The 27,144-nt window shown below is 44.6% G+C and overlaps 1 protein-coding gene across 4 annotated transcripts in view; it reads right to left on the reverse strand.

Annotated features, from left to right (window-relative positions):
- Positions 1-8,597: 8,597 nt before the first annotated feature.
- Positions 8,598-27,144, reverse strand: part of tspan4a (tetraspanin 4a) — a 169,144-nt gene continuing 150,597 nt past the window's right edge. For 3 of the 4 annotated variants that reach the window (XM_078256871.1, XM_078256881.1, XM_078256854.1), the window contains 2 exons: positions 25,987-26,070; positions 17,508-18,031 (listed from right to left, as the gene is read on the reverse strand). In XM_078256871.1, coding sequence (XP_078112997.1) covers positions 17,963-18,031; positions 25,987-26,070 — 153 coding nt within the window. In that variant the 3' untranslated portion in view covers positions 17,508-17,962. Of the gene's footprint in view, positions 8,859-17,507; positions 18,032-25,986; positions 26,071-27,144 lie in introns of those variants that run through there. The other variant, XM_078256863.1, reaches the window with a different exon arrangement.

Below are 27,144 nucleotides of genomic sequence, written 5' to 3' on the forward strand. Positions count from 1 at the left end.
TACAAAATCTGAACGTAATATCAGTGAGAAATGCTCTCAAATTGAAAGAATGCGCTCTTGAATAAAGATAGGAATATAACTTCATACACGCGACTTACTGTCGCATAGTAGAGGAATTACCGTATAGTACAGGAGAAGCTCGCAGGCAGTTTCGACTTACATTAGCTGTTTAAGTTTAATTACTAATGATAACTAGCATTTTAGTTAGCAATAATTAGCCTGTGTCCATGTCATCTCCTTACATATAACTACGCTCTCCGTCTCTGCAAGATTGGGAATGATTGAGATTTCTCTTGGCACAGCTACCAGAAGTCACACATCACATTTACGTCGTGTCTCTCAGTTGGAGGCTGCGCAGTAACGCTCAGCACTCACCGGAAAAGTGCTTTTAATATCCTTCACTGGTCTCCGTCCAGAGCAACGGGATCTGTTGGTCCATTCTTTTTTTTAATTTTTCTTTTTTTATATTTTTTATTGATTCACAAGTTCATCAGGAGGCACCTCAAAAATCTGTGGCGAAGGACTAACAGATATACCTAGGATGTCAGAAATAGATTTTAAAAATGATTGCCAATATTTAGACAATTTAGAGCATATCCAGAACATGTGTGTCAGATTGCACGGCGTCTGAGAGCATCTGTCACAAGCTTCAGTAGTCCTATCTGGATAAAGTTTGAAGAGTTTATCTTTGCTATAGTGCAGTCTAAAGAGTACTTTAAATTGGATAACAGCGAGTTAACAGCTTCCAACGCTTTTTTCCATAGAGCATCCAAAATGCTTATCTGGAGTTCGGTTTCCCAGTCGGCTCTGCTCTTATTTGCAGATGAATCATTTGTTGGTGAAACGAGATTATAGAGAAATGATACATGGCCCTTAGGCAAAGATTTAGCCTGAAGTACTAAGTCTATACTGCTAAGGGGTGGGGCTTGGGGGAACTGAGGAGAGTAGGTTCGTGCAAAGTCGCGAAGTTGGAAGAAGTGAAAAAAGTCTGTATTACCTAGTCCAAAGGTTGAGCGTAGTTGGTCTATGTACAAGTCTCCCAGGCATCTCAGGTTTTTCTTTTCCAGAGCTACAAAGCGTGATTCAATCTTGGCTGGCACCAATAAGTGATTGTTACAAAGAGGTGTAGTTAGGGGAATGGCGAGCCATCCAAACTGTTTCCTGATTAGAGCCCACATTTTTTATGTATTAGTTACAATGGGCTTGGATGTGAAATTTGCAAGAGAAAGGGGGAGGGTGCCACTTACTAGCGCCTGGAGGGACGTGGAGCATGAATTTGCCTCTAACTGGCACCAACTATGTTGAGGTGAGGTGAACCAGAGCAAAATCTTTTGTGCGTTGGCCGCCCAATAGTAGCCAAGGAGGTTGGGTAATCCCAGGCCACCCAATGATCTGCTTCTCTGGAGTAAGGATTTATTTGCTCTGGCCCATTTACCTGCCCAAATGAACGTGGATATGATACTGTTAATAAGATTGAAAAATAATCGAGGGAGGTAGATTGGTAAGCATTGAAAAAGGTAAAGGTACCGTGGTAAGATATTAATTTTTACTGTTTGCACTCTGCCCGCCAAAGACAGTGGTAAACGGTTCCATTTTTGAAGATCTTGTTTGACTGCTGCCGTCAGTTCCGAGAAGTTCCGTTCTTTCAGTGTGCGCATAGATCGTGTGACCATTATTCCTAGGTATTCTATGCCCACCACAGCGGTCTTAAATGGTATGAGATGAGTTGGAATTTCTGTAGCCAATTGGTTTATTGGGAAACACTCACTTTTGGAAATGTTCAATTTATACCCGGAGAATAGGCTGAAAGAGTCCAGGATTGAGAGAATGGTGGAAGGCTTGACAGGGGATCGCTTACATACAACGAGACCCTATGTTCCTCTCCATGTCTCCTTATTCCTTTGAATCCTCCTTCTGATTTCAATGCTATGGACAGCGGCTCAATTGCAAACACGAACAACAGTGGAGAGAGGGGGCACCCTTGGCGTGTACCGCGAAAGAGGGGGAAAGGATCAGAGTGCTGTGTGTTTGTGCATACTGACGCCTGGGGAGAGGAGTGCAGTAATTTGATCCAAGAAATAAAACCGGTAATAAACCCAAATCGCTGCAGGGAAGAGAAGCGGTAGGGCCATTCCACCCTATCGAAGGCCTTCTTGGCGTCAAGTCATATGACCACCTCCGGATCTGTAGGAGAGGATGGAGTATGAATGACACCGAGAAGTCTTCTGACATTGGAAAAGGAGTGCCTCCCACCAATGAACCCCGTTTGGTCCTCCGAGATGATTAATGGCATAATGGGCCCCAAGCGACGAGCTAAAATTTTAGCTATTTTCACATCTATAGGTAGGAGGGACATCGGCCTGTATGATGCGCAGTTTAGAGGGTCCTTATCTTTTTTATGGATGAGGGAAATGGAGGCTTGCACTAAAGTGGGTGGTAGAGAGCCATGACTGTATGAATAATTAAACATCTTCAAAAGTAGAGGGGCCAACTGGTTAGAAAATCGCTTATAAAACTCAACGGGGCACCCGTCAGGGCCCGGAGATTTACCACTATTCATTGAGCTTATTGCTTCTTTTATCTCAGGAAGTGTTAAAGGAGCATCCAGCATCTGATTATCATTGGGTGAAACTCTTGGTAAGTCTAGAAGGCGTCCATTTGGGTGTCATCGCCGGGGGATTCAGATTTATACAATTGACGGTCAAATAAATTGAATGAATTGGGTCGGTCACTACCGTGCCTGACTCATCTCTAATCTGGATAATTTGGTTGGATGCTTGTCTGGCTTTTAGCTGGTGAGCGATGAGGCACCCAGCCTTATCACCGTGTTCATATAGCGATCCATAGGAACGAAGAAGTAGTCATTCAGCTTCTGTTGAAAGGAGTAAGTCAAGTTCTGTCTTAAGTCTAAGTCTCTCTTTATACAAGTCCGGAGCACTTGTTACTGCTATCGATTTGTCCAGATCTGCGATTAATCTTTCCAGTTCTTCCTTATGCATTCTGCGTTGTTTATTGGCATAGGATGTATATGAAATTATCTTGCCTCTGAGAAAAGCTTTCAGGGTATCCCATAACAATGATGGGGAGGTCTCTTTATTTTTGTTGGTGTCGCAAAAGGCTGTGATTGAGTCAGAAATATAATCACAGAATTTTTCTTCTTTAAGTAGGTGAGGATCGAGGCGCCAAAACCTAAAATGTTTGGGTTTTAGGTCAAAACAAAATACTACGGCTGAGTGATCTGAAACTGTTATGGGTAAATATTGTACAGAAATAAGTGAAGAGATAAGATTTTTATCCACTAGGAAGTAATCAATACGAGAAAAAGAACGATGGGCATGCGAGAAAAAGGAATATTGACGGGAACGCGGGGACATGAATCTCCAGGGATCAATGTAGCCAAACTGGTCCATGAGGGTGGACAAAGCTTGTGACATCTTTGAGGGCGGGATAATTCAGGAGCTCAACCTGTCAAGAACTGGGTCAATGACACAATTCAAATCCCCACCCAGAATCAAAGTGTGGGAGTCCAGATTGGGAATTAAAGACAATACCGAATTAAAGAAGCTGTGATCATCCCAATTAGGGGCGTAGATTAATGCTAAAACTACAGGCTTCTGGTATAATACACCAGAACTTACTGGAGGTAAACTGAACATTTTTCCTGATTAATATAGCTGTACCTCTTGTTTTACAATTAAATTGGGAGTGAAAGATTTGTCCTATCCAGGGTCGGCTCAACTTTCCATGTTCAGACTTTAGCAGGTGTGTCTCCTGAAGAAGTATCACATCTGCGGCCAGATTTTTGATATAAGTCATAATCTTTGTTCGTTTTAATGCAGCATTCAAGCCCCCCGTGTTTAAAGAGGTGAACCTTACCATCTGCTTACCGGTGGTCCCTCCATCTATTGAGCCGGAAGAATTTAAGTGAAATCATAACAAATTATATTAAAAACTTAAAAAACCATAAGACAGTGCAACACGTAAGTACAAAACAAACAGAAAAGGTCTCTTTACCAGCCCATTCCCTAGAACCTCCACTCCACTTGTGAGGAGACCTAGTCTCCTGCCCTTGTCCCCTCCCATATCCCCCCCAGCCCCTAGAAATGTCATCAACTACTGAACAAACTTGCTCATACTTCCCTTTCTGAAGCATCTTACCTCAAAGAGTCGTCTCAGAACCCACAACTCAACAAGTGTCATAATATGTTTTACATAACCCTTTGAGCCTTTAACAAAATACTTCAATGTACCCTTCCAACACAAAGTAGAGAATATATAAAATATTCTGTATATGTGGAATATTACATAGTAAACTATGACCCAAGTAATGTGTCAAATATACTTATTTACCATTACTATATTAAGTAAACTTTCAGAACAGAACAAAACAAACCAAGTCCTACGCTTGGTTAAACTCAACATTAGTCAAAACTTACAATTACTGTGCATTTCTTCATCTAAATGAAGACAATTAGCTCTGTAAAAATTGCAGCTTTAAGAAAATACAAGAGAAATTAAGCAATAAATCTTTGCACATTTAGTTGTCCCATAAAACCGAAAAATGAAAGTGTCCAAATTCATGCAAAAGCAACAAAAATAAATAGGTAAAAATAAATTGTCCGAGTACAAAAGTTTGCTGCAGGAGAGTGACTTTGGAAGAGACAGCCTAGCCCTTTGGTGCCCAAGGCAGAGGGACAGCTAGTGCGGTAGCCACTGGCTAACGCAATGCGCAACTACCAGTAGTGCTGTTGGTCCATTCTTATATACTGTCTATGGTGAGAACAGGTTGCTTCTTTTAGTGGTCATTTTGCATCTTTTTTCATCACACGCGGTTTGTGGTTGTTTTGCATCCCTTTAGTCGTTTTGCGCCACCTTATGGTCGTTTTGTGTCTCTTCGTAGTTGTTCTGCACCTCGTGGTTCTATATAGTCATTATGCATCTCTTTGTGCTCATTTTCATCTCTTTGTCATCATTTTGTGATTATTTTGCATCTCTTTGTGGTTATTTTGCATCTCATTTTGTGGTCAACCCTGCACAGCACCGAATCAGCTCTTTTTTTTTCTTTTTAGAGTTTTTAATGATATCCTTTTAGCTACTGACTCCGGTGACTGTGCTATTCTTGTGCTTCTTAATTTAACTGCTGCATTGGCCCATGCGCCCATATCCTCGATGCAGTGGCTGCGGGTTCGGTTCGGACCTGGGGCCCTTTGCAGTGTGTCATTCCCCCTCTCTCTCCCCTTTCATGTCTAAGCTGTCCTATCCAATAAAGGCCTAAAATGCCACACACACACACACACACACACACACACACACACACACACACACACACACACACACACACACACACACACACAAAAACAACCTTAATCCAGGCCAATGTGTACCCTTACTTTTCAACTTCATCATATGCTCAAAAAATAAATTCCAGCATGTTTTAAAGGTCACATCAACACATCAATAGCTTGTAATTGTCTATGTCATAGCTGTTGTACTAGAATCACAGTTTCTAAACATTAGATGCTGGCATATGTTACTGTATAATGTGAAAAGCTTGAGCACACTTGTTTTAATGAGTCTTTTCTTCTCAGCTCTCACTGAAGGCCGAAAATTGTGGATTGTCATTTTCATTTATTGTTTTAATTTTGTGTTTCATAATCCCAGCTCAGTGAAACCTTTTGAAACTGTAACTGCATTCGAAGGTTGTACACATAAACTTGACAACTTGAGTTATTTCCTAATAAGAATGCTGAAGCGATGCAGGAAAACATAGATGTACACAGGGGCGGTTCTACATTGAATTACACCCAGGGCGAGACCCCCCCTTCGAGCGCCTCGAACTTTTTCAAAGTTGGTATGCGTGTGGAAGCACCAGAGACACAAAAGAACTCCCCAAATCCCAGAAAAAGTGTTTTTTTCATAATATGGGCACTTTAAGGCATGGATACCCGACCCGAGCCCGACGGGCCGGGTTCAGACAGATATTTAGAAATTATGGTCGGGTTTGGGTCGGGCTCGGTCACATCAGCGCGATAAGGCATTTGTTGTAAAATGGTGCTGCGGCTCCTTTAAGAGAGCTCATTTCATGTGTAAAGTGGGCAGAAGAGAGATAGAGAAAGAGGAAGCAGACGTGTAAATGCGACCGGAGCAGAGTTGGTGGAATAAGTTTAAGTTTTGTACACAGTGTGTGCGGTGTCCGAGATAAACCCCAGACTGAAAGCCAAGTTCATTCATCTGCTCACCAGAAACGGGATTTTAACCCCGACGTTATATAACGTCGGCCCTGGAGGTAACGAGTCTCCCCTGGTTTTCTGATCACGGTCAGAAATGAAGCAATTAGGAAAGGTTAACAACATTGAACATTTTAAAATAAACAGCTTATTAACATGCACTTTTTCCCCCGTGTGCGCTGATGCGCTCATCTGTTGACATTTCCGAATGCCTTCCTATAGTTGCTTAATAAAAGCGGGCTTTCCACACAAACAAACGTACATGTGTCATTAGTATGAGAAAAAAAATGAGATTTTAACTGTGTCGGGCTCGGACATAAATATCTTAATGCCTGTCGGTCACGGCTCTGTCGGACACAAACTAAAACTAAAACCTGACCTTTCTGGCCTTCCTTGATGCAAAATCATCAATGATGTTATTGTATGAAATCTGCTCCCCTATTGAATGCTCACGTTGAAATTGCATTTCAGATGGCCGACACGAACACACACGTCTATCAACTTGATAATAAAGCTGTAAAGCAGGCAAGGCTCTTTCAACTCAGGATAGGATTGAGATGAAAGGTTTAACTGACACATAACCGCGATCAGCTTCGTGGGTGCTCAGTATTTGCGGAGAATTTTAAGTGCTCGTGCCGCCCCCCATGAGTCATAAAAAAATGTGCCCTGGGCGGCTGCCGCTTCATCCGTGCCAAAAACCGCCACTGGATATATATGGATCTGTACATCTATATATGTATATATATACACACACACACCTAAACACCTAACATCAATGTGTGAATAGCAGGTATTTGGTTTGGTTTAATGGGGTCTGAGGTAATAGCATACATCTGTCCACATATTTTTAGGCTACATCTCATTGTGGGCATCTGTAAGCAAAAATATAAGCTTGTTGTTATCAGAGTTGCAAGTCAAAGGGTCCAGGCCCGTCAGCCAAACTGATGCCTGAGATATGACAAATACAACTTGGAGCCCCAGTGTATACTAGTATGTGTTTATATATATATATATATATATATATATATATATATATATATATATATATATATATATATATATATATATATATATATATATACACACAGGGTCATTGGTGTAACATGTTCTAGAAAAATAGAGGCAGTTGTTGAAATGTGCTGCTGGTAATATCTGGTGGAGAATGACTCAGTTTAACAGGAATATACTAGACACATGAATGTGTGAGTGTGAGTGTGAATGCTGTGTCTGTCTGTATGTCAACCATGTGTGAGTGGTAAGCTGTCCATGGTGTACCCTGCCTCTTACCCAGTGCATGCTGGGATAAGATTCAACAAGATTTGTATAGTCACTAGACTATGTGACTGTCTTCATTTCAGTAGTAACTTCAGTCTGTTGCTGATTCACACTCTTACGTTCAGTTGACTACAAAACTAGCTGTAATGTAGCCTATGAATTTCCATGAACACAATTCTAAGATGCACGAGACATAAAGGCTTCTGGGATCGGCTGATAACTCAAACTTGCAGAGAACCTAGACACCCGTTTGATTACATAGACTCATGCATTAGGCACAGTTACGGTCTCGTTTAGTAGCCTGGTGCGTGGTCTCCTTGTGAAAGCCTACATACCATTTAACATAACATAACTACCAAGATAACATGATGTGTATTTGTATGTGATATCCATTGGTAATGTAGCCTATGAATTTTTATGTACACAATCATCTAAGATGCACGAGAAATAAAGGCTTCTGGAATCGGTTGATAACTCAAAATTGCAAAAAAACTGCAACATTCACTTCTCTAACATTTACCTTAACATAACTACCAAGATAACATAACGTGTATTTGTATGAGATGTACTTCCCCATCGATAATGTGTGAATTGCCATGAACACAATCATCTAAGATGCACTAGAAACAAGGCTTGGTTAATAATTCAAACTTGCCGAGAACCAAGACACCGCTTGATTACATTAGACTCGAGCGGTTGCACGGTCACATTCGGTCTTGTTCAAGTAGCCTGGTGCGCAGTCTCCAATCCCCAACTCTTCAACAACTCTTTCGGTCCAATCGTGCTGCTCGAGGTAGCTCGAGGTTTCCTGATTGATTCTACCACCACTCCAATGGAGGCGCTAATGAGGTAAAAAAAAACAGGAGTGAGTTGGTTCATTGACGTATGGCACTCGATTCTCCCAGTTCAGTGACACTACTCGGGTTAATTAACCGGCTCTTCGGTCAGTTCGTCAACACTGCTCCGAACACATTGTCATGACCTGGCTCAAAGGTATGACAAAGGGTGGAGAACACACGTTTGCTCAATTAAATCCAATTTATTGTAATAAACAAAGATAAACGTGCAATCAGTTAATCAGTAATGTGTGTAGTGTATGGATGTGTGTAGGTGTATCAAGGCTAGAATGCAAAAGTAACTAAACCCAAAATCCAAACAAACCAAGCAACCTTGAGGAGGGAAAGAGAGAGAACGACTGCCCAGGCACTCCTATTTATGGACATGTGAGCAATCAGTTAAACCAGGTGTCAATCATCAGTCCTCATTAGCCAATCTCCAGATCCCAGCAACCAAAGGGACTTAATAGGCCTAAGAGCCGTCACACCCCCCTCCTCAAGACCAAGATCCCACCACGACCTTGAAAAAAACAAACAAAACTGTTAGATACAATAAATCACATTTTTATATTAAACATCTGACCACGTCAATATCATCTCTAACACCCATTTAGTTGAGTGCATTATCTACATAATCCAATTGCCATAAATCCAAGGAAGCACTGTAGTGGTTCGTGAAACATGAAAATGATAAGCAGTTCTAACAAACGTTATGACAATGGTGCACGCGACAGAGCATCTGCCACCACATTGTCCTTGCCCTTAATATGGTGTATTTTTTTCTTTTTCGCTCCGGACTAGCGGCCGCTTGCGTCTCTGAAGACGAGACTTTATACACTGCCTTCTCTATTTCAGGAACCTCTGAAGTTTCTGAAAGTAATGCAGACAAATGTATTTGTGTTGGCTGGTCAGGTAGGTGTACAACGTTTGGTCTTACATCATCTGGCCACACACGACCTCCTACCAGGTCATTTCCCAAAATCATGTCAATCCCTTCAACTGGTAGTTCTGGACAAACACCTACTTCTACTTCCCCCTATACCAATCCACATGAGAGATGCACTTTGTGCACAGGCACAAACATAGTCTGCAGACCCATCCCCTGAACGGGAACACAGCTAACTGTGTTTGATAAGGGAGAAAAGGGCAAAATCTTTCAATTCAATTCAATTCAATTTTATTTATAGTTTCAAATTATAACAGGAATTATCTCAGGACACTTTACAGATAGAGTAGGTCTACACCACACTCTATAATTTACAAGGACCCAACAATTCCAGTGATTCCCCCAAGAGCATGCATGAATGCGTAAGTGTGACAGTGGCAAGGAAAAACTCCCTTTTAGGAAGAAAGACAGACCCAGGCTCTTGGTAGGCGGTGTCTGACGGTGCCGGTTGGGGGTGTGATGAACAATGGCAATAATAGTCACAATAAAGATAATGACTAGAAGTAGTAGTTATAATAGTTCATGGTGTCGTAGAGCACAGCAGGGCGTGGCAGGGTGTTGGCCGGACATAGCAAGTCGAAGCCGGGCATTGCAGAGCGTAGCAGGGTATAATAGGGCACAGCAAGGCGTAGGGCAGGACCACGGCACAGCTGCCACCATGATGTAGGTACCATCATGATCCAAGGAAACATGCTGGGCGGAAAAAGAACATAAGGACTAGGCTAAGGCTAGGTTAGTAACAAGCATTTCTGGGACATGAATACACACAGATGGAAAAAGAGAGGAGAGAGAAGCTCAGTGTGTCAAAGGAGGTACCCCGGTAGTCTAGAACTATAACCGCATAACTAAGAGCTGCAGGGAAGGGGAGATAGGGAGGCTGTGTTCTGTGATTGTGGCTACACACCTTCCCCCGCCGGTCTAGGCTAACGCTGCGACTCCTTACTCCCCAAGTATATGTAAGCTTTCTATGGGGAGAAGCAGAGATAGGGTGGGGGTGCGCCATGACTGTGGCTACACACCCACCCCCGCCGGTCTAGGCGAACGCTGCAACTCCTCATACCCTAAATATAGTAAGCTTTCTATGATGAGAAGCAGAGATAGGGAGGGGGTACGTCATGGCTGTGGCTACACACCTTCCCCCGCCGGTCTAGGCGAACGCTGCAACTCCTCACTCCCTAACTATAAGCTTTATCGAAGAGGAGAGTTTTAAGTTTACTCTTAAAAGTGGTGACGGTGTCTGCCCCCCGAACTCAGACTGGGAGCTGGTTCCACAGGAGAGGAGCCTGATAGCTAAATGCTCTGGCTATTCTGCTTTCCTCTCACAAAGCTTTGCGATGCTCCTGAGTCCCTCACAATCCTTTTTCATCACTACTAAGCAGCTTTACAAAGCCTTCAGACACAAATGGAGCATAACACAAGTCAATCTCTGAAGTATTTACTGGTTTAACCTGCATCTGAAACGGAGCCACCAGTTCTGCTATAATACTAGGTATAGGGCTTTGAATAGTGGCAGCCAAACCAACCGACTTAACATGGTACATCTTATTTTTTTCTTTGAGCACTCTTTTTTTCCAATGACCTATTTGATGGAAATAATTACACACAGTTGGGTCACTTTTTTTCTGTAGAATGCTGTTCCAACTTTGGGGACATGAACTCTGCCTTGGGAAAGTGTTCATTGTTGTACCGCTCACCAAAGATACACTTCATGAGCCAGTGCTGCAGCCTCACTTGGACACTTGACCTTGTGTTCATTAACATAGGTTGCAACATAATTGGGCACAGACTGTTTAAACTGCTCTAGAACCACTAAATCACACAATGTCTCAAATGTAACACCTGAAGAAGAGCACCAACGATTAAAATGTAATTTCAAATCCCTGGCAAACTCAACATGTGTTTGTTCACCAGTCTTTTCACAGCCCCTGAAGTGTTGGCGATATGCCTCAAGAACGAGCTCATATGCCTTCAAGACAGCTGATTTTACCGTTTTGTACTATTTACAGGCTTCAGAAGACCAGTAAAAATGCACTGTAACAACAAAGTTTGCTCCTCATCATGCCAGTCTCTTGAATATGCAATCCGCTCAAACAAACTGAAGAAAATCTCTACATCACTTTTAGTAAACTTTGGCAACAACCTCAAAATGCTTGCAACATTAAAACATGAACGATGCATTTCCAAATTCAAAGCTGATGCAGAAAGTTTGCCCTCTTTCAGCAATGTCAATTTTTGAACTTCCAAATCAAATTTCAGTTGTTCCCTTCTGAATTTGATTTTCTCCAATTCTTGTTCATGTTCCTTTTTAAAAACCAATAATACTTATGCCACTCTTACCTCCCTCGTCCCCCAGTACTCCCTCTTCCTGCAAGTTGGCCATTATGATACACTTCAGGGTTTCCTTTGTGCGCTTGGGGTCAACAACAATAGAGTAGTGCTGAGCAATCTTCTTCAGCTGTTCTTTATTACATTGCTCTAGCAACTCATTAGAGGGACCCTGAATGCAATTTTCTACAATATTAGACATAACAAATTAATGTAATGTTAATGTAATGTAGCAAACTAGCTACTCAAATTGAAGCAAACAAATCCTCCCAAGAACAAATGGCCCAAATATATATATAAATCCAAACAAACTGGAGTCTCCTCCTTCTAAACTAACTCGTACAATAAACTAGCTAACTAAACTCATCCCGTCTGCAGTTACCCTCAGAACACCACGGATGTGATCCCGAGCATTTAGCTCCAACCACTTTCCCGGTCACACTAAAGATAAACTTTTTATACTCGCTTGAAGTGGTTTTTGCCTTTGTTGAAAAAGAGTCAACAAAATGGGATATGGAAACGACTTTGCCGAAAAGGTTATGACTTAGCCAACATTTAACTCACATGCTGATCAGCTGTTTCTGCTGTCGGTGTCTCTCAGAATGTTCCCATAACGTGCAAAAACATGGCTGGTAGTAGTGTGAACCAATGAGGAGACTAAAGTATTTCTCGGTGTCATCAGCTGACAAGAAAGAACAATTAAAACTTTGAAACCAAATTTCTGAAGAGCTCTCTCCATTTTTCTCTCACAGATGGGTTAGATGACCAAGGCGACTTGTTTTGTGTTTGGTTGGCAACCTCTACTTCTACTCTGTTTACTGGCAGATTACAGCCATGCCAGCTAATGGAAACATGCCTAATTCACATTTCCTTTTTGTGACATTTCAAAAATTTGCTTTACAAATGAATGGAAACACAACTAATAATGCTTTCAGTCTTCACCGCTAAAAGCTTCTGATCCGGTCATTAAGGCTGATGTTGACAATATTGTGAGTTAAGATTCAAGACTCTGTATTAAAGCTTTGTTTGTACATGCTGTGAACCTCTGGTTGCAGCATCAAAGTGTGCTTTTTATGCTTAACTTCCAGTTTAGTGTTTTCACTATATGTCCCATTTGTCCTGCGATTCAGTAACCCCCTTTCCTGCCGTTCCAATCCCCTGACCTCTTACTCACCTGCTTCTCATTCCTCTAATCAGCATAGCAGTATTTATACCAACCCATCTCCACTCATTCCCTGCCAGATTGATAGATTGCATACACCCTAGCTTTCAAGCCTTAGTTTCTGCCTGCCTGACCCTTTCCCTTATACATGGATTGATAGTTCATTGCCTGCCACATCTGGTTATATTTGCTTGGCTTGACCTGACCCTTCAGCAATTGCAGAGGTGGGCCGTCAGGGCCAGCAAGGCCTTCTCTGCTGGCCAAAAGAAGGTCAGAATCAGAAAATTATATTTTATAATTATATATATACTGTATATATATATATATATATATATATATATATATATATATATATATATTCATTTCTAAAAGATATAGCCTATGTATTATTTATTAATTTCATATGTATTTTACAAAGTCCGTTCCCCACGAGTCTATTACTGTAATTTCATTGCTCCTCTCGCCCTCAGTTTATCCAATCAGATTTCTCCCTGCGCTGTCTCTGGGTGAAAAATGTACTCTGAGGACTTCAGAATTTCGAGTGAATCCCTCTGCTGTTCTAGCCTGGTCCTAGCAGACTCGCAGTACATTTCATTTGTACAGAGAGTCTGGCCTCTCTCCATTGACAAGTGTTAACTTCCTTGAAGGCGGGTATTCTGTTGAAGAAAACTATTGGATCTGCCCAGAGCCACTCTGGATCTGGAATAACCAATCGCTAACGTTTGAGTCGTGATCGTATGTCATGCGCATGTGCAACAAGAGGGAGACCGACAACAACTATCGGCTTATATTTAGCATTAGCATCGCTAGCGTTAACCTTAGCCAACTCCTTCACCACTAACGGAGCGAGCTGGAAAATCAAACTTTTCCCGAACCCCCGTGGGGAGGAGGGCCACAACATCATGGCCACCAACAAAACTCAGCAAAGATTGTTCTTGCTCGGGCTTTTACTTCTGGATATTCGGCAGCGTTGCTGCCACAACGGACCGAATGGCTTCGCTCGCATCTTTCTAGTGCACGTCCCTCAACGTCATCGTTCTCAACCACTCCATCTGTTCACTGATTGGACCTACAAATATTTGACCGGAGAAAACCCAAGAATATACTGCAAACCCAGACGGAGTACTGAAGGTAAATGAAAATTGAGCGGAAGTAAGTAGGAGATCGGAGCCAGGCTACTGCTGTTCAAGCAAATAGGGACAATGTTGTTGATTGTCATATTCTTTAGCCAATCAAATTTTGGGTTTGTCCTGTTGGGTGTATTCTTTGACAGGACAGAGCCTTCTAGCTGGCCTTGCCAGCTATCGGACCAGTTAGTATATGGTGGCCGAGAAGCAAAATTAGCAAGCATCACATTACCGTAGATTTAACGTTAGTTCAAGTTCGTGTAGATTTTTAGATGGAAAGTTAATGAAAGAAAGGAGGAGGTGCTTTTGTAAGTTTCTGCATTTTAGTGAAATGGTTTTGCTAGCTATTACTGCTTGCTTTAGATAGTTGCTGCTGGTGTTAAAGAGTTGAGCAGTGTCAGAGGCCGCTGTGCCCTTTGCGTCTTCATGGTGGCATGTGTGTTGAGCCTCAGCAGCTTGGCTGGAATGTGTGGAGTAGGCCTGTTGATCGCTGATTGTGTTATTTGTGTTTTTGATTGCTTTGTGGTCATCGTATGAGTAAATGTGACCGGTTGTTATGGGTTTGTTTTGGTTTCTTTGGTAAATACATTCATTTTGACTATATGTGGATGCAGCATCCTGTCATACTGCGTAAAAGTGATGGCTTCAGTCACCGTGTATGCATGTATACATGCATGCATGCACACTGCACAGAGAGCTGCGTGAGATGGGGAAAGGGAGGGGGAGCGGGGACAGTTCACCTCTGGAGTCGAACGGGTTGCTGGGCATAGGCGCCCGATACCGTTGGTGCTCGCAAATACTGAACACCCACGAAGCTGATCGCGGTTATGTGTCAGTTAAACCTTTCATCTCAATCCTATCCTGAGTTGAAAGAGCCTTGCCTGCTTTACAGCTTTATTATCAAGTTGATAGACGTGTGTGTTCGTGTCGGCCGTCTGAAATGCAAAAATTTTTTTGACTACTTCTTTTTTTTAAAGGGCGTGCGCCCGTGAGCATTCAATAGGGAGCAGATTTCATACAATAACATCATTGATGATTTTGCATCAAGGAAGGCCAGAAAGGTCAGGTTTTAGTTTTAGTTTGTGTTTTCTGTTCTTAGTGCAATAGTGTAACAGTTAGATTCTCTTTAGTGTGTTTTCACATATGTGTGATGAAGGATTTGTGCTATTTAGAATAGGCCTATTTATTCTATATTTTATTTGTATATTATTCTTAATATTTTATATTATTGTTGGTCTCTGCTATTGTTACAATTTTTTCGAAGGGTCTCGCCCTGGGTGTAATTCAATGTAGAACCGCCACTGACTGAAGGCCCAGGTGTAAAATACACGGCCCAACACTGAGCAAGCGAGAACTTTTATGTCACTCTGCCCGTCTTTCTGCCGTGCTTTTGGGTTCAAGCTTGCTTTCTGAGCCTTTTTTTTGGAATAACACACCTTTTATTTTTCACTACAAGACAGCGTATGTTAAACATAGCACATATTGAAACTATTGGAGAAGATGTTTTCTATTTTTAATGACTCAAATTGGCACTCAAAAAATCCTTGTGCCAGGAACAACCAAGACATTTCCTGTCATAGCTCTACCTACTAGCTGTTCTGTGCAGTGGTGTAATGAGCCAACACCGGGCCCCTAAGCTGGGATTATCAAGGCGGGCCCCCTACTACAGCACGTGATGACAGCACAATGTCCACAAGTAGGCTACCATCAATAGGACTGGATAGGATCATAGACACACAGCATATAAGAGATGAGATGACTGACAAAATCAGGAGTAGCCTACGCGCACCACAACAACATCCATCCATCCATCCATCTTCATCCGCTTATCCGGGGGTCGGGTCGCGGGGTAGCAGCTCCATCAGGGGACCCCAAACTTCCCTTTCCCGGGCCACATTAACCAGCTCGACTGGGGGATCCCGAGGCATTCCCAGGCCAGGTTAGAGATATAATCCCTCCACCTAGTCCTGGGTCTCCCCCGAGGCCACCACAACAACAACAACAACAAAAAAACACTGGTGAGCACGCACCATAACACATGAAAAAAAACACACAAGGGCAGTCCCTCCAGGATTTCGTGGCCTTTTTTTTTAGATTGTTGCGGCCCAAAAGGCCTGATTTTGCGATAAATAGATAGATTTGCCCTGATTGGTCCGGGCCCGTAAGCACCGCTTACCCTGCTTACCGATAGTTACGCGTCTGCTTCTGTGTAATTAGTTTGGTTGACTTCACGGGGAGATTTTAAAGTGGCCATATTATGCTCATTTTCAGGTTCATAATTGTATTTTGAGGTTGTACCAGAATAGGTTTACATGGTTTAATTTTCAAAAAACACCATATTTTTGTTGTACTGCACATTGCTGCAGCTCCTCTTTTCACCCTGTGTTCAGGTCTCTGTTTTAGCTACAGAGTGAGACCTCTCACTGCTGTAACATCTTTGTTGGCAGTCGCACATGCGCAGTAGCTAGGCAAGATCACATCATCTAGCTAGTTGTTTGTTTCTACAACTTCAGTAGTACAAAGCAAGATTAGCCCGGAGACTTCTTCTAAACGAGGGCACACTTCCAACTTTGCGTGGAATACCTGCAGAACAGGGACATGTAAGTAGTTCTTTTGTAGATTATGGTGAACTAGTGTGTGTTGTAGCAGTGTTTTGCCATTCAGAACGAGCTAGCATGCTACGGTTAGCCACCTCGTTTCGGCTAGTGACATAAAAAGCCCTGTCGATTTTGAACAGCTCACCCGGAGACTGAAGGCAGGATACATTTAGAAACCCGTATCTCACTCAAAACAGCATGGATGTTGTTTTTTTTCAAAGTTTGTATGCGTGTGGAAGCACCAGAGACACAAAATAACACCCCAAATCCCATATTATGAAAAAGTGATTTTTTTTCATAATATGGGGACTTTAAACCTTTCCACATATTTGATTGCTCTGGGACTTTTGGTCTCTCAGGTTGAGATAGTTTGAAGTCAGAAAAATAAGCAAATGGAGAAAAGATCCTAACAAATAAAAAAAGTGTTCTAGCACCTGCAGTGCTTGGACCTCAAACTGCAGCTGAATACACCTCATAGCATTTTCCCTCATGGTATTTAATCAGACAGTGTCTCCAGTGTCTCTGGTGTACTTACAGCCTGGATTACACTTGACGGCCCTAGGTAGGACGAAACGTAAGGAGTCATAAAAGAGCCAGAGCGTGCTTCAAAGACTGCAGATGAATCTTTGTCATTGGAGCTCTGATTGGTGCTGGGAGGGAAATGGCCCCAGGCCAATCTGAAGGATCCTTCCACTTCTCTGACAGAGTATATATATTTTTTTATTGTAATTGGTTTAATCCTCATGTCCCATGTAAATTCAGCCAGTACAAAAGCCACATGTTCCATAGTGCATTAAGTCGCAAAGCGGTTACTTTGATTAGATATATCAAATTAATGCCTGATTAGTTATATGATACAAAATATTTTAATTACTCCAGCATGTCTCAGCAGAGGGAATATATAAACTATTTTACAAGCCGGTTCCTGGCAAATTTCCTCTGTTCCTCTTGTTTGTCATCAAGGGTTTCGGGCATAAATACAGCAGGATTACACATAACATGACGCATGCTGTTTAGTCGAGCCAAAAACATTTATTACACATCATTGCAGGAGACATGCACTTGCAGCACTTCACATAGTCCCCAACTGTAGCTCTCATTTTTAAAACACATACAAACCATAAAATAATTTAGAATAAAACACATATTAAAAAAAGGGGTTACATTATTTTTTTTTTTTTTTATACATGTTCATAATACTGCTTCATAAAATGTATCACAGAAATTAGCTTTTTGACACAGAGCAAACCATAGGAACCAACTCAGGTAATACACTGACACTGTGCTTTTTGATAGTTAGCAGAAAAACTGTGAACTGGTGACATCTGAGAGGGAATGTCACAGAGAGGACAAGGAAAGAAGAGTCTGTCGGGGAGGAGGAGGAGGAGGAGGAGGAGGGTGGGTATATATCCGTCCCTCTCTGATGAGAAACAATCCAAGTGTGCTGAAGGGCAGAGAGAACGATGGCTAGGCGTAAAAGGTCTCTACTTTCACTGCCTGACAGAACATCGTCATGGAGAAAACCAGGCCCAGGATCTGCACAAACACAACAAACAAATTACCATTTAAATCAGCCATTAATGGGTTCAGATGTGCCAAGTCACGGTGAAATGAAATACACTCTCCCATCTGTTTGGTTCATTTTCTGTATCATAATGTACACCTTGTTTCACAATAAACACCGAAAAGATTTTCTCATATTGTTAAAATCCAAATCTCATTATGTTGAATAAAAAAGAAAGAAAGAAGAGTATTCACCCGCTCCAATCTGTGCAATATTCATTTATCAAATATGGCACAGATTGGAGGGGTTGGATACTTTTTTATTACAACAAACCAAAATGCTTTTCAGTCGTTTCTCTGAGTGAAAATGCAAATTTTCACTTTTTCAATTTAAATGCCACTTGTTTGTGATTCATTCTTCTTTTTACTGAGTTTTTAATCTATTAGGTTAGTCAACACTTGTGTATCACAAAACATAGATTTTTCAATTTTACAGTTGGTCATTTATTTGCTCTGTTGTTTTTTTTTACTAAGGTGCCTTTTGACATATAGCCAGGACACCAGATGGCCCATGTGACTGTTGTTTTGGTTGATTAGTAGGTAATTTCGCTTTCAAATAGACAAAGTAATACCTGAGAAAATAACCAACATACACAGTTTCAAACACACAAAAGAGAAAATACACATAAACATACAAAATAAACTGCCACTTTAGTTATTAAAACAGCAATCATATACAGTAATAAAAGTGGCAGCGCAAAAACTTATTTGAGAGTACATCCACATTAAGCCGGTTACATTTGTAAATGCATCTTTTTCAGTCCTCCATTGACATTTAAACAGCGTTTTCTCTGCCCAAAACTGAGCTTTTAACAAAATGGCCTCCAGAGTGCTGTTTGATGTTGCAATGTGTACGAAGTAAACTATGATGTAAGATGCTAGAAGACAACCTTTAGTCGCCTTTTACTTTCTTTGTCATCATTCATGAAATCATTTGGTAAGCGGGGCTGCCTGTTGGCTGTGATGCAGTTTTGTTTGCTGACAGAATGGAGGGCGAAGAAGAGACTTATGCTATGTTTACACGTGGCTGGCTATTTTCATAAACGGACATTTCAACCACTCCGTTTTCAAAAATAACATTGTGCACAGCTGTCAGTTTTCAGAAAAGTGTTTGTTTAAATAGAAGAGCATGCCAAACCTGTAGGTGGCAGTGTAACGAGAAGCTCAAGCCCACGTTAGCCAATCAGAATCCCGAAAATAGCAACAACAGCAACGAATCACTTCCTCTTTCTCTCTCTCGGTTCCCTAAATCGTCTCAGTTTACATGCAAACGTGCAAACGAAGATTTCCAAAATCTCCACTCTGGCCGGAGGTTTTAGAAAGACTCGTTTTCAGAGGCAAATTCTCCATTTGCGTGTAAGCGAAGAGCACAAACGAAGGGAAATGTCTCAGTTTTTCAAAATAACCATGTATATGTGTAAACAGGGCATTAGTTGTTTTTCTGTTATTCCGGTGTTTAAGACCATCACATACTGTGGAACCCACCTTTTGGAGTGTACATAGTTTTGGTTTAATAAATTGGCCTAACATTTTTATACCATACATTTTGCCTAGAGTCATGTTTTTTTTTAAACTTTTTTGGCATTTTAGGCCTTTATTTAGAGTCATGTTTTAATACAGTTTACTGTTGGCTGCTGTTAATCAGGTCTGTAACATATATTACTTGTATACTTGTTTGAAGGCTTCTTCCAAGAACTTTATTTTAGTGCACGACCGATAGTTACGTTATTGTAACTCCAGATTCTATGAGTATAGGCGTAGCCCTCTAAGCCACACTATGCCCTTTGCGCATGCGCAGTTGTGAAGATTTTCTTTCCCGCCCTTGCGTACTGCTCAGGCTTTAACTACATCCGCAAATACTGTATATAAACAGAGCGGACCCGTTGCTCTGCTCCCAACATAAGCTTTTTCTTCAGCTAGTGTAACTGGAGCAGGTGGCCCGGATCGTAGAGGGCTACGCATATACTCATAGAATCTGGAGTTACAATAACGTAACTATCATTCTATTTCGTATAGGCTTCGCCCTCTAAGGCACACTATGGGTTAGGGCGAAGCTGATGTAGTCAATGCCACCTGCGACCCAGAGCCCACAAGTGGTGGCCTAGCTGGCTGTAAGGCCCAAGCTGAGAGTGCAGGCATGCATGATTGGTGAGGTAATACATGATTGATAATTATGGGATGCCCGAGGTCCCCCCAGCCACCCAGAGTAGGGGGGGGGGGAAGACCCCAGGCAGTACACATGCAGCGGCACATATCATGATTGTAGGCGTGCATGGTAGTGAGAGAGGATGCATGATAGTGACAAAATATATACATATGTACATAATATATATATACATATATATATATATATATATATATATGGGACGCCGCTCTCCTCCTGGCACCCGGCAGCAGACAGAACACATACAACGGGGCATCATTCGTCGTTGAGTGAGGATAGGACCGAGTGATATCCCGCAAATAGAAACAGATGAAAGGGCATGGAGATGCCCAAGAGGCCACTGCGCAGACATGCCTCTGAACAGAGCTGTTGATGCCGATAGTGCCCTTGTAGAATGTGCCCGGATGCCCTGGGGGGGGCGCCGCCCCCTCGGTGTCATAGGCCTGGGTGATAGCCTCGCGCAGCCAGTGAGACAGACGCTGTTTTGACAGGGCCGCTCCTTGGGAGTGTTCCCTATAGTGAACAAACAGCTGCTGTGTCCGCCTTATGTCCGCCGTGCGTAAAACGTACTGTGATAACGCACGCACCGGGCACAATCAGTGGGAAACGTCCTCCGCGTCGTCGTTATGAGGCGGAGGGAAAAAACCCTGGAGGGAAAAAACCCTCGACCGAAAGGAGTTTGTTAAAATTTTCGGTGTGAAAGAAGGGTTAGGCTGTAGGGTGGCTGCGCTCCCGTCCCCTCTAATGGAGAGACAGGACGGCGAAACTGACAGCGTGCATAAGTCGCTCACTCGCTTGGCTGACGTCAGGGCAAGGAGAAGCGCCATTTTTAGAGACAGCAACCTGAGAGAGGCTTGTGCCAAGGGTTCGAAAGAAGGCTTCCCCAGAGCTCGAAGCACCAGGGCCAGATCCCATTGGGGTGTGAGAGAGCGCACGGCGGGTTTCTGTCATCTGACCCCTTTCAAAAAACGCTTTACTAGGGGATGCGCAAAAGCCGTTCTCTCTCCATAGCCTTCGTGGCAGGATGAAATGGCTGCTGCGTAGGCTTTGACTGTGGACGGAGCGAAGTCGTTATCTACCGATGTTTGGAGATAAGTCAACATGAGAGGCAGGGGACACGATATAAGGTCTGTTTTCCTCTCCGTGCACCAGCGCTGGCAAGCGGACCAACGCGCCGCGTAACACGCTGTTGTAGAGGGGGCTCTCGCGCTCTGAATAGTGCGCACCACGGCAGGAGGCAAGCCTAACCTCTGCAAGCGCTCCCGCTCAGCAGCCAGCCCCACAGTCGCTGGGTTATCACCAGGGGGGTGGGATATCGCGCCGACCAGCTGTGACAGGGCGTCCTCGCGCCGTGGCAATTGCCAGGGGGGGCCCGCCAGCAGCTGGACCAGCGTCGGGAACCAGGATGCGCTCGTGTGCTCTGGTGCCACCAGGATGACCGACAGATTCTCCTCCTGGATGCGTTCCAGGAGACGAGGGATCAGAGGGACCGGGGGAAAAGCGTACAGGAGGGTTCTGGGCCAGGGATGGTGGGAGAAAGCGTCCACGCCGAGGGGTGGATTGTCCTGTGTGCTCAAGGAAAACCACAGAGCGGACTGTGTGTTTTCTCGTGAGGCAAACAGATCCACCTCCGCTTCCCCGAACCTGCTCCACAGCTTCTGAACGATAGTGGGATTCAATTTCCACTCATTGTGAGAGGGCCCTCCCCTCTACATTAGGTCTGCCGCCCGGTTTAGTATCCCGGGGATGTAAACAGCCTTGAGGGACAGCAGATGATTGTGCGCCCACAGCAGAAGGCTCCTGACTATTTCCAATAGCCGAGCCGAACGTACGCCGCCCTGGCAATTTATGAACGTTGCTGCTGTAACATTGTCTGTTTGTACGACAACATGCTTCCCCGCTACCACTGGGGCGAAGTGCTTTAAAACCTTCAGCACCGTGGACAGCTCCAGGCAGTTTATGTGTGGGAGAGGAGGAGGTGGCCATTCCCCTCCCACCACCTGTGATTCGCACATCCCTCCCCAGCCAGTGAGGGACGCATCCGTGTACACTGTCACGTATGACGTCACCTTGCCCAGGGGAACCCCAGCTGACAAGGTCCGGGGGTTCCCCCCAATATGACAGGTCTGACTGCAGAGAAGGAGGGATGGTCAGCATTCGCCACTTGTGGCGTATGGGGTCGACGCGCTGACGGAGGAACCACCTCTGGATTTTTTCTCATGTGGAGAAGCCCCAGGGGTACTACCATGTAGCCCGCGGACATCATGCCCAGAAGGCGCATGACGGACAGCGCTGACACCTTTGCGCGTGGCGTGGTGCGCGACGGGAGAGAGATCAGCGCGTCTTGCCTTGGAGTTGACAGCCTGGCCCTCATAACAATCGAGTTTAGCATTACGCCCAGATAAACTATCGATTGTGTGGGAACCAATGAGCTTTTCTGCCAGTTTATGGCGAAACCCAGTGTCTGCAGGTGCTGCAGAACTGCCACAGTGTGCAGTGCTGCTGTTTCCCGAGAGGGAGCCAGGATGAGCAAATCGTCCAGATAAAACAGGACTCTGATGCCTTTTTTCCGCAACGGCTGAAGTGCCGTCTCCATGCACTTGGAAAAAGTGCGGGGGTCCAGTGAGTAACCGAACGGTAGTCGGTTGTACTGGAAATGAGCCCCTTGGAAAAAGAAGCGCAGGAATTTCCTGTGCCTGGGAATGATTTGGATGTGAAAGTATGCATGTAAACCATTCTTGGTGGCGCACGCATTCCAACGCACGCATTCCAACACATGTCTGATAGTCAGCATGTGGAATGGACGCTCCATGACGCACCGGTTGAACTGGGACAGGTCGAGGATGGGGCATAACCCGCCTGACTTTTTCAGAGTGAGAACGTAGCGGGAGTAAAATCCCTCGTTCTCCTCCCCCGGAGGAACGCGGGAAATTGCTCCTTTGACAGCAGTTCCCGTAGTTCTGACGTCATGGCGTCTGATTCTGCCTGGGATGACACAGTTGTCTCCAACACGCCCGCAAAGCGAGGCAGGGGGGGAGGTGAACTGGAGTGTGTAGCCCCGTGATATCAGCTTTGACATCCACGAGTCCATGTGTGTCAGCCTGAACCATGCTGCGCTGTGCTCTGAGAGCGGGCGCGCGCATGTCTGTGTGTTGTTCACCGACATGGCTAGCAAGAAGCGCAGAGCCCGTCCCACGGTAGGGCCCTGTCGAAAGGGTAGCGGGTCATCGTCGTCCTCATCCCGCTGGCATAGCCGGGGGGAGGAGGAGGCGTTTGCTCCCTCTGTCTGCATAGTGAGAGAGCGGTGGAGCTCCGCGAGTAGCGGTGACCTGGTGTGTGCTTGTGTGGGGAACATCTGTCATGACATCAGCATAATGTTCAGTGGGAACAAAGGCTGCTGGGTTGAAGGGAAACTGCTCCTTAGAAAGACTGAAGTGGCCCTTAAAAGGGCTGTTGTGTTTCCAGTTTTCAACCGTGAAAACTGGAAACATCGTGAAACCTGCTGGTCAGGGGCCGGCTGCCGCTGTGGGGGGGGACAGGCGGAGGAGCGGAGGTTGAAGCCTGAGAGGGTGCAGCCGCAGCGGAGGCTGTGGGGCATTTCCTCTTATGGTGGTTGGTGGAGCGGTGGCGCTGGTGTTGGGGAGCCGTTTTCCAGGAGTCAAGCCGCCGTAGCTGCTCCGCTTCCTTGGTCGCCTGGTGAAGGTGGGACGTGGCCGTCTGTAAGCGAGGCCCAAATAGTCCATCGGGAGCTATGGGGCCGTACAGAAGCTTACGTCTGACCTGACCTCGCTAGGCCACAGTCTGCCACGCCTAGATCCTCGACAACACCACCATCGTCGCCGTGGTGAGGGTGAGGATGGCGGTCATGGCTTTGCCGATCTCCGTGGCCAGTTCCGGAGGAAGAGCCTCCGGGTTGGTGGCCATGGCGGAGACGGCGGAGGCTAGCAAAGCTATGTTGTTTTGCGCCACCAAGCCCTGGGCCGCACATTGGTGAGACCGGTCAGTAACCTGGGCGCAAACCTGATCCTGGGGGAACGGGTGGGTCGGCTTCCGGTGGCCGAAAAAGTAGCCTTCGGAAGCAGGATCGACGCCAGGCTCTGCTCCGGGGGGGGACCGAAGGGAAGCCTGCCTCTGTGTGAACGGGGCATAGCGAGAGACTGGAGCCCTCAGTTTCCCGGGCTGAGAGAGAGCCTCCTCCACGAATGGCCGAAGTTCCGTAAAGCGCGGCAAGAGTGGAGCCCGTTTGGACGGTGGTTCCTGAGAGTAGACGTCACCGCTCAGGAGGCCGCGAGTGGGGGCTGGAAGCTCCGCCGGGAGCGCTATGCCTCTCTGGTCCGCCGCCTTTTTAATGATATCCGGCAGGTCCAGAAAAAGAGCCCTGGTGGTGGAGGGTGGGGCCACAGACGGCAGAGGGGAAGACCGCTGAGGCGGCGCCCCTGGCCGTTCTGGAGACGGGGAGAGCCGTAGTGGGAAGGCATCGATCCCTGTCTCGAGTTCCAGTCCTCTCAGCGGGGAGGAAGGAAAACCGGTGAGGGAATCGTCATTCGGGGGAGATGAGTCATCGGACTCGTGCCCGTCGAAGACACCCTCTTCCAGCGGTTCCAGGGCGTCGACGGTGTCACGTCGGTCTGCCCAGCTGCCGTCCCCCTCTCCGTCGACCTCAAAAGCCAGAAAAGCGTCCGCCTGCCGTTGGAGCTCTTTAGATGGCAGGCGGGCGGACAACGGGCAGGAGGCGTCGTAGGTGAGAGCCTTGCTGGCGTGAGAGGCGCCCAGGCAGGTCTCGCAGCGGGGGTGGAGGTCTGGCGAAAAGATGTAGCCGGTCTCGCAGGAGGGGCAGAAGCGGCCGCCGCTGGAGCCAGAGGTCTTCATAATATTCTTCATACTGCTTGCTTGAGGAAAAAGTGGGAGCAGAGCAACGGGTCCGCTCTGTTTATATACAGTATTTGCGGACGTAGTTGAAGCCCGAGCAGTACGCAAGGGCGGGAAAGAAAATCTTCACGACTGCACATGCGCAAAGGGATATATATATATATATATATAATTCTTTTTTTAAATCTGTACTGGTAGGTTTATCGGACACACCAGTTCAGTTTGGGTGTGCAAACAAAACGGTCGCTGTGGCTACAAGTGATACTTAACATATAATGACTAATGCCAAAGTATGGTGTAACAGTGGCACAAGTAGAAGTCAAAAGACAAAGGACATCACTGAGTCAGTAAGCTGACTCAGCGATGTCTGATGAGTTTCTCTAAATTTCGCGATCATAAGCTACCAGTCATATAAGGCTATAATTCTCAGTCAGCTGGCAGACATCGCAGATATTTGAGATCAATCTGGCAGTGATGACATATTTCTGCTTCTTATTTTGCTGTATGTACAGTTGTATTTTCAAAAAGGGCACTGGAAATCTAGCCGGTGACTAGAAATGAGCCTGCAGCATCACAGGAGGCTCGTATGATTGATGCTTTCAAGAACAGCATATCTCCTCTCAGCATGCCTGAGCGCATCATGTACCGCTTGGCTGGAAAGAAGATAAAATAAGTCAAACCCACCTATGTGGTCTACAGTAGTAACACAAGAGGCTTATACAGGCTCTTCCTGTCCAGAGAAATCCAGCATTCAGCTCTTAATGCAAAGGACGCTGGAAGTATTAGGTTTATTTATCACAAAGTAAAAGCCTCTGTCTGAGGCTGTAGATATCAAGGGCTGAGTTAATGACTGCTGAAAAAAAAATAAGTCACACAACTTAAAAGTTGTAATTACCTGAGTAAGTGCTGTGCATAGAGCAAAGATCCAAAGGGCCACCAGGTTCTCATTAAGCCAGTCCTTTACACGCTCGTAGCACGGCTGTGGAGACAAACACACACACACACACACACACACACACACACACACACACACACACAGAACGAGCAAACATTATATACAAATGTAAACTCACCATTTAGATGGTCAGCGCTACACCATTTGTACCATTTACAGCAAGTCTCCTCCAACTGTGATGAAACATGTTCTTTGGCTAAACGATCCCGTGTGGCAACATTATAAGATATTAACTTAGTTAAAAGCCCTTCTAGGGACAGGTGTTGCGAATTAGCCATGGCTATAAACACTGTGATACAGGCATTGGATTGTTCTTTGAGTAATAATCTATGTTTTTTTTGTATCTGTCCCTATTCAAATAAACAAAAATAAAAAATAACTTATCTCCCCCTCTCTTCCTCTGACCTAATATTCTTTGAGGAAACTTTCCAAAATTCACAGGAGTCCCTGCTGTCCTTGTCTCTCCTCAGCTGTACAAACAGGAGTAATGTGAATACGAGAGCAGCCCATACACTGCAAGTGTCACTGAGACATGGGGACGTGCTGCATTTTTCATGTCTGGCATTGCTTGAATACATTTTGAAGGCGACTTGACGAGAAAAAAAACTCTCACTGCTTCCACATTTCTTGTAACTAAGACATTTTCAGCACCTAGAGTGCATTTCAAAATCTCTTCTCAAACTCTGGGAAAATGTCCCCAAGCCGTATAGTGCCCAAAAGAAAGAAAGAAAAGAAAGGTTATTATAATTAATAGAGAAAATAGACAAATGCCCTTTTAGGTCAGAGACATGTGGACGTAATGAAAAGGAAATGAATCTTCAAAGGAAAGAAAGTGGCTTTCTGAGAACAGTTGAAAGATGGCATTAAAAGTGATGGGAGTGGCATTTACACATGGTTCCGTCACCTATAAGACATTTTAAGACGTGTGCCAAACTGCAAAGACAGTCTGACATACTGTAGTAAAGGAAAAAGGTGCTATCATAACAGTCTACACCGCTGCTCTTATTTTATTATACATTTCTTGCAGACATGCCTTCCAGATTGTGCTATTTCTTATTTCTTTCTTTTTTTAAATCTCCTTCCATCAAGAAGCAGAGT

Source organism: Sander vitreus, chromosome 1, assembly GCF_031162955.1.
Source record: "Sander vitreus isolate 19-12246 chromosome 1, sanVit1, whole genome shotgun sequence".
Classification (NCBI taxonomy): domain Eukaryota; kingdom Metazoa; phylum Chordata; class Actinopteri; order Perciformes; family Percidae; genus Sander; species Sander vitreus.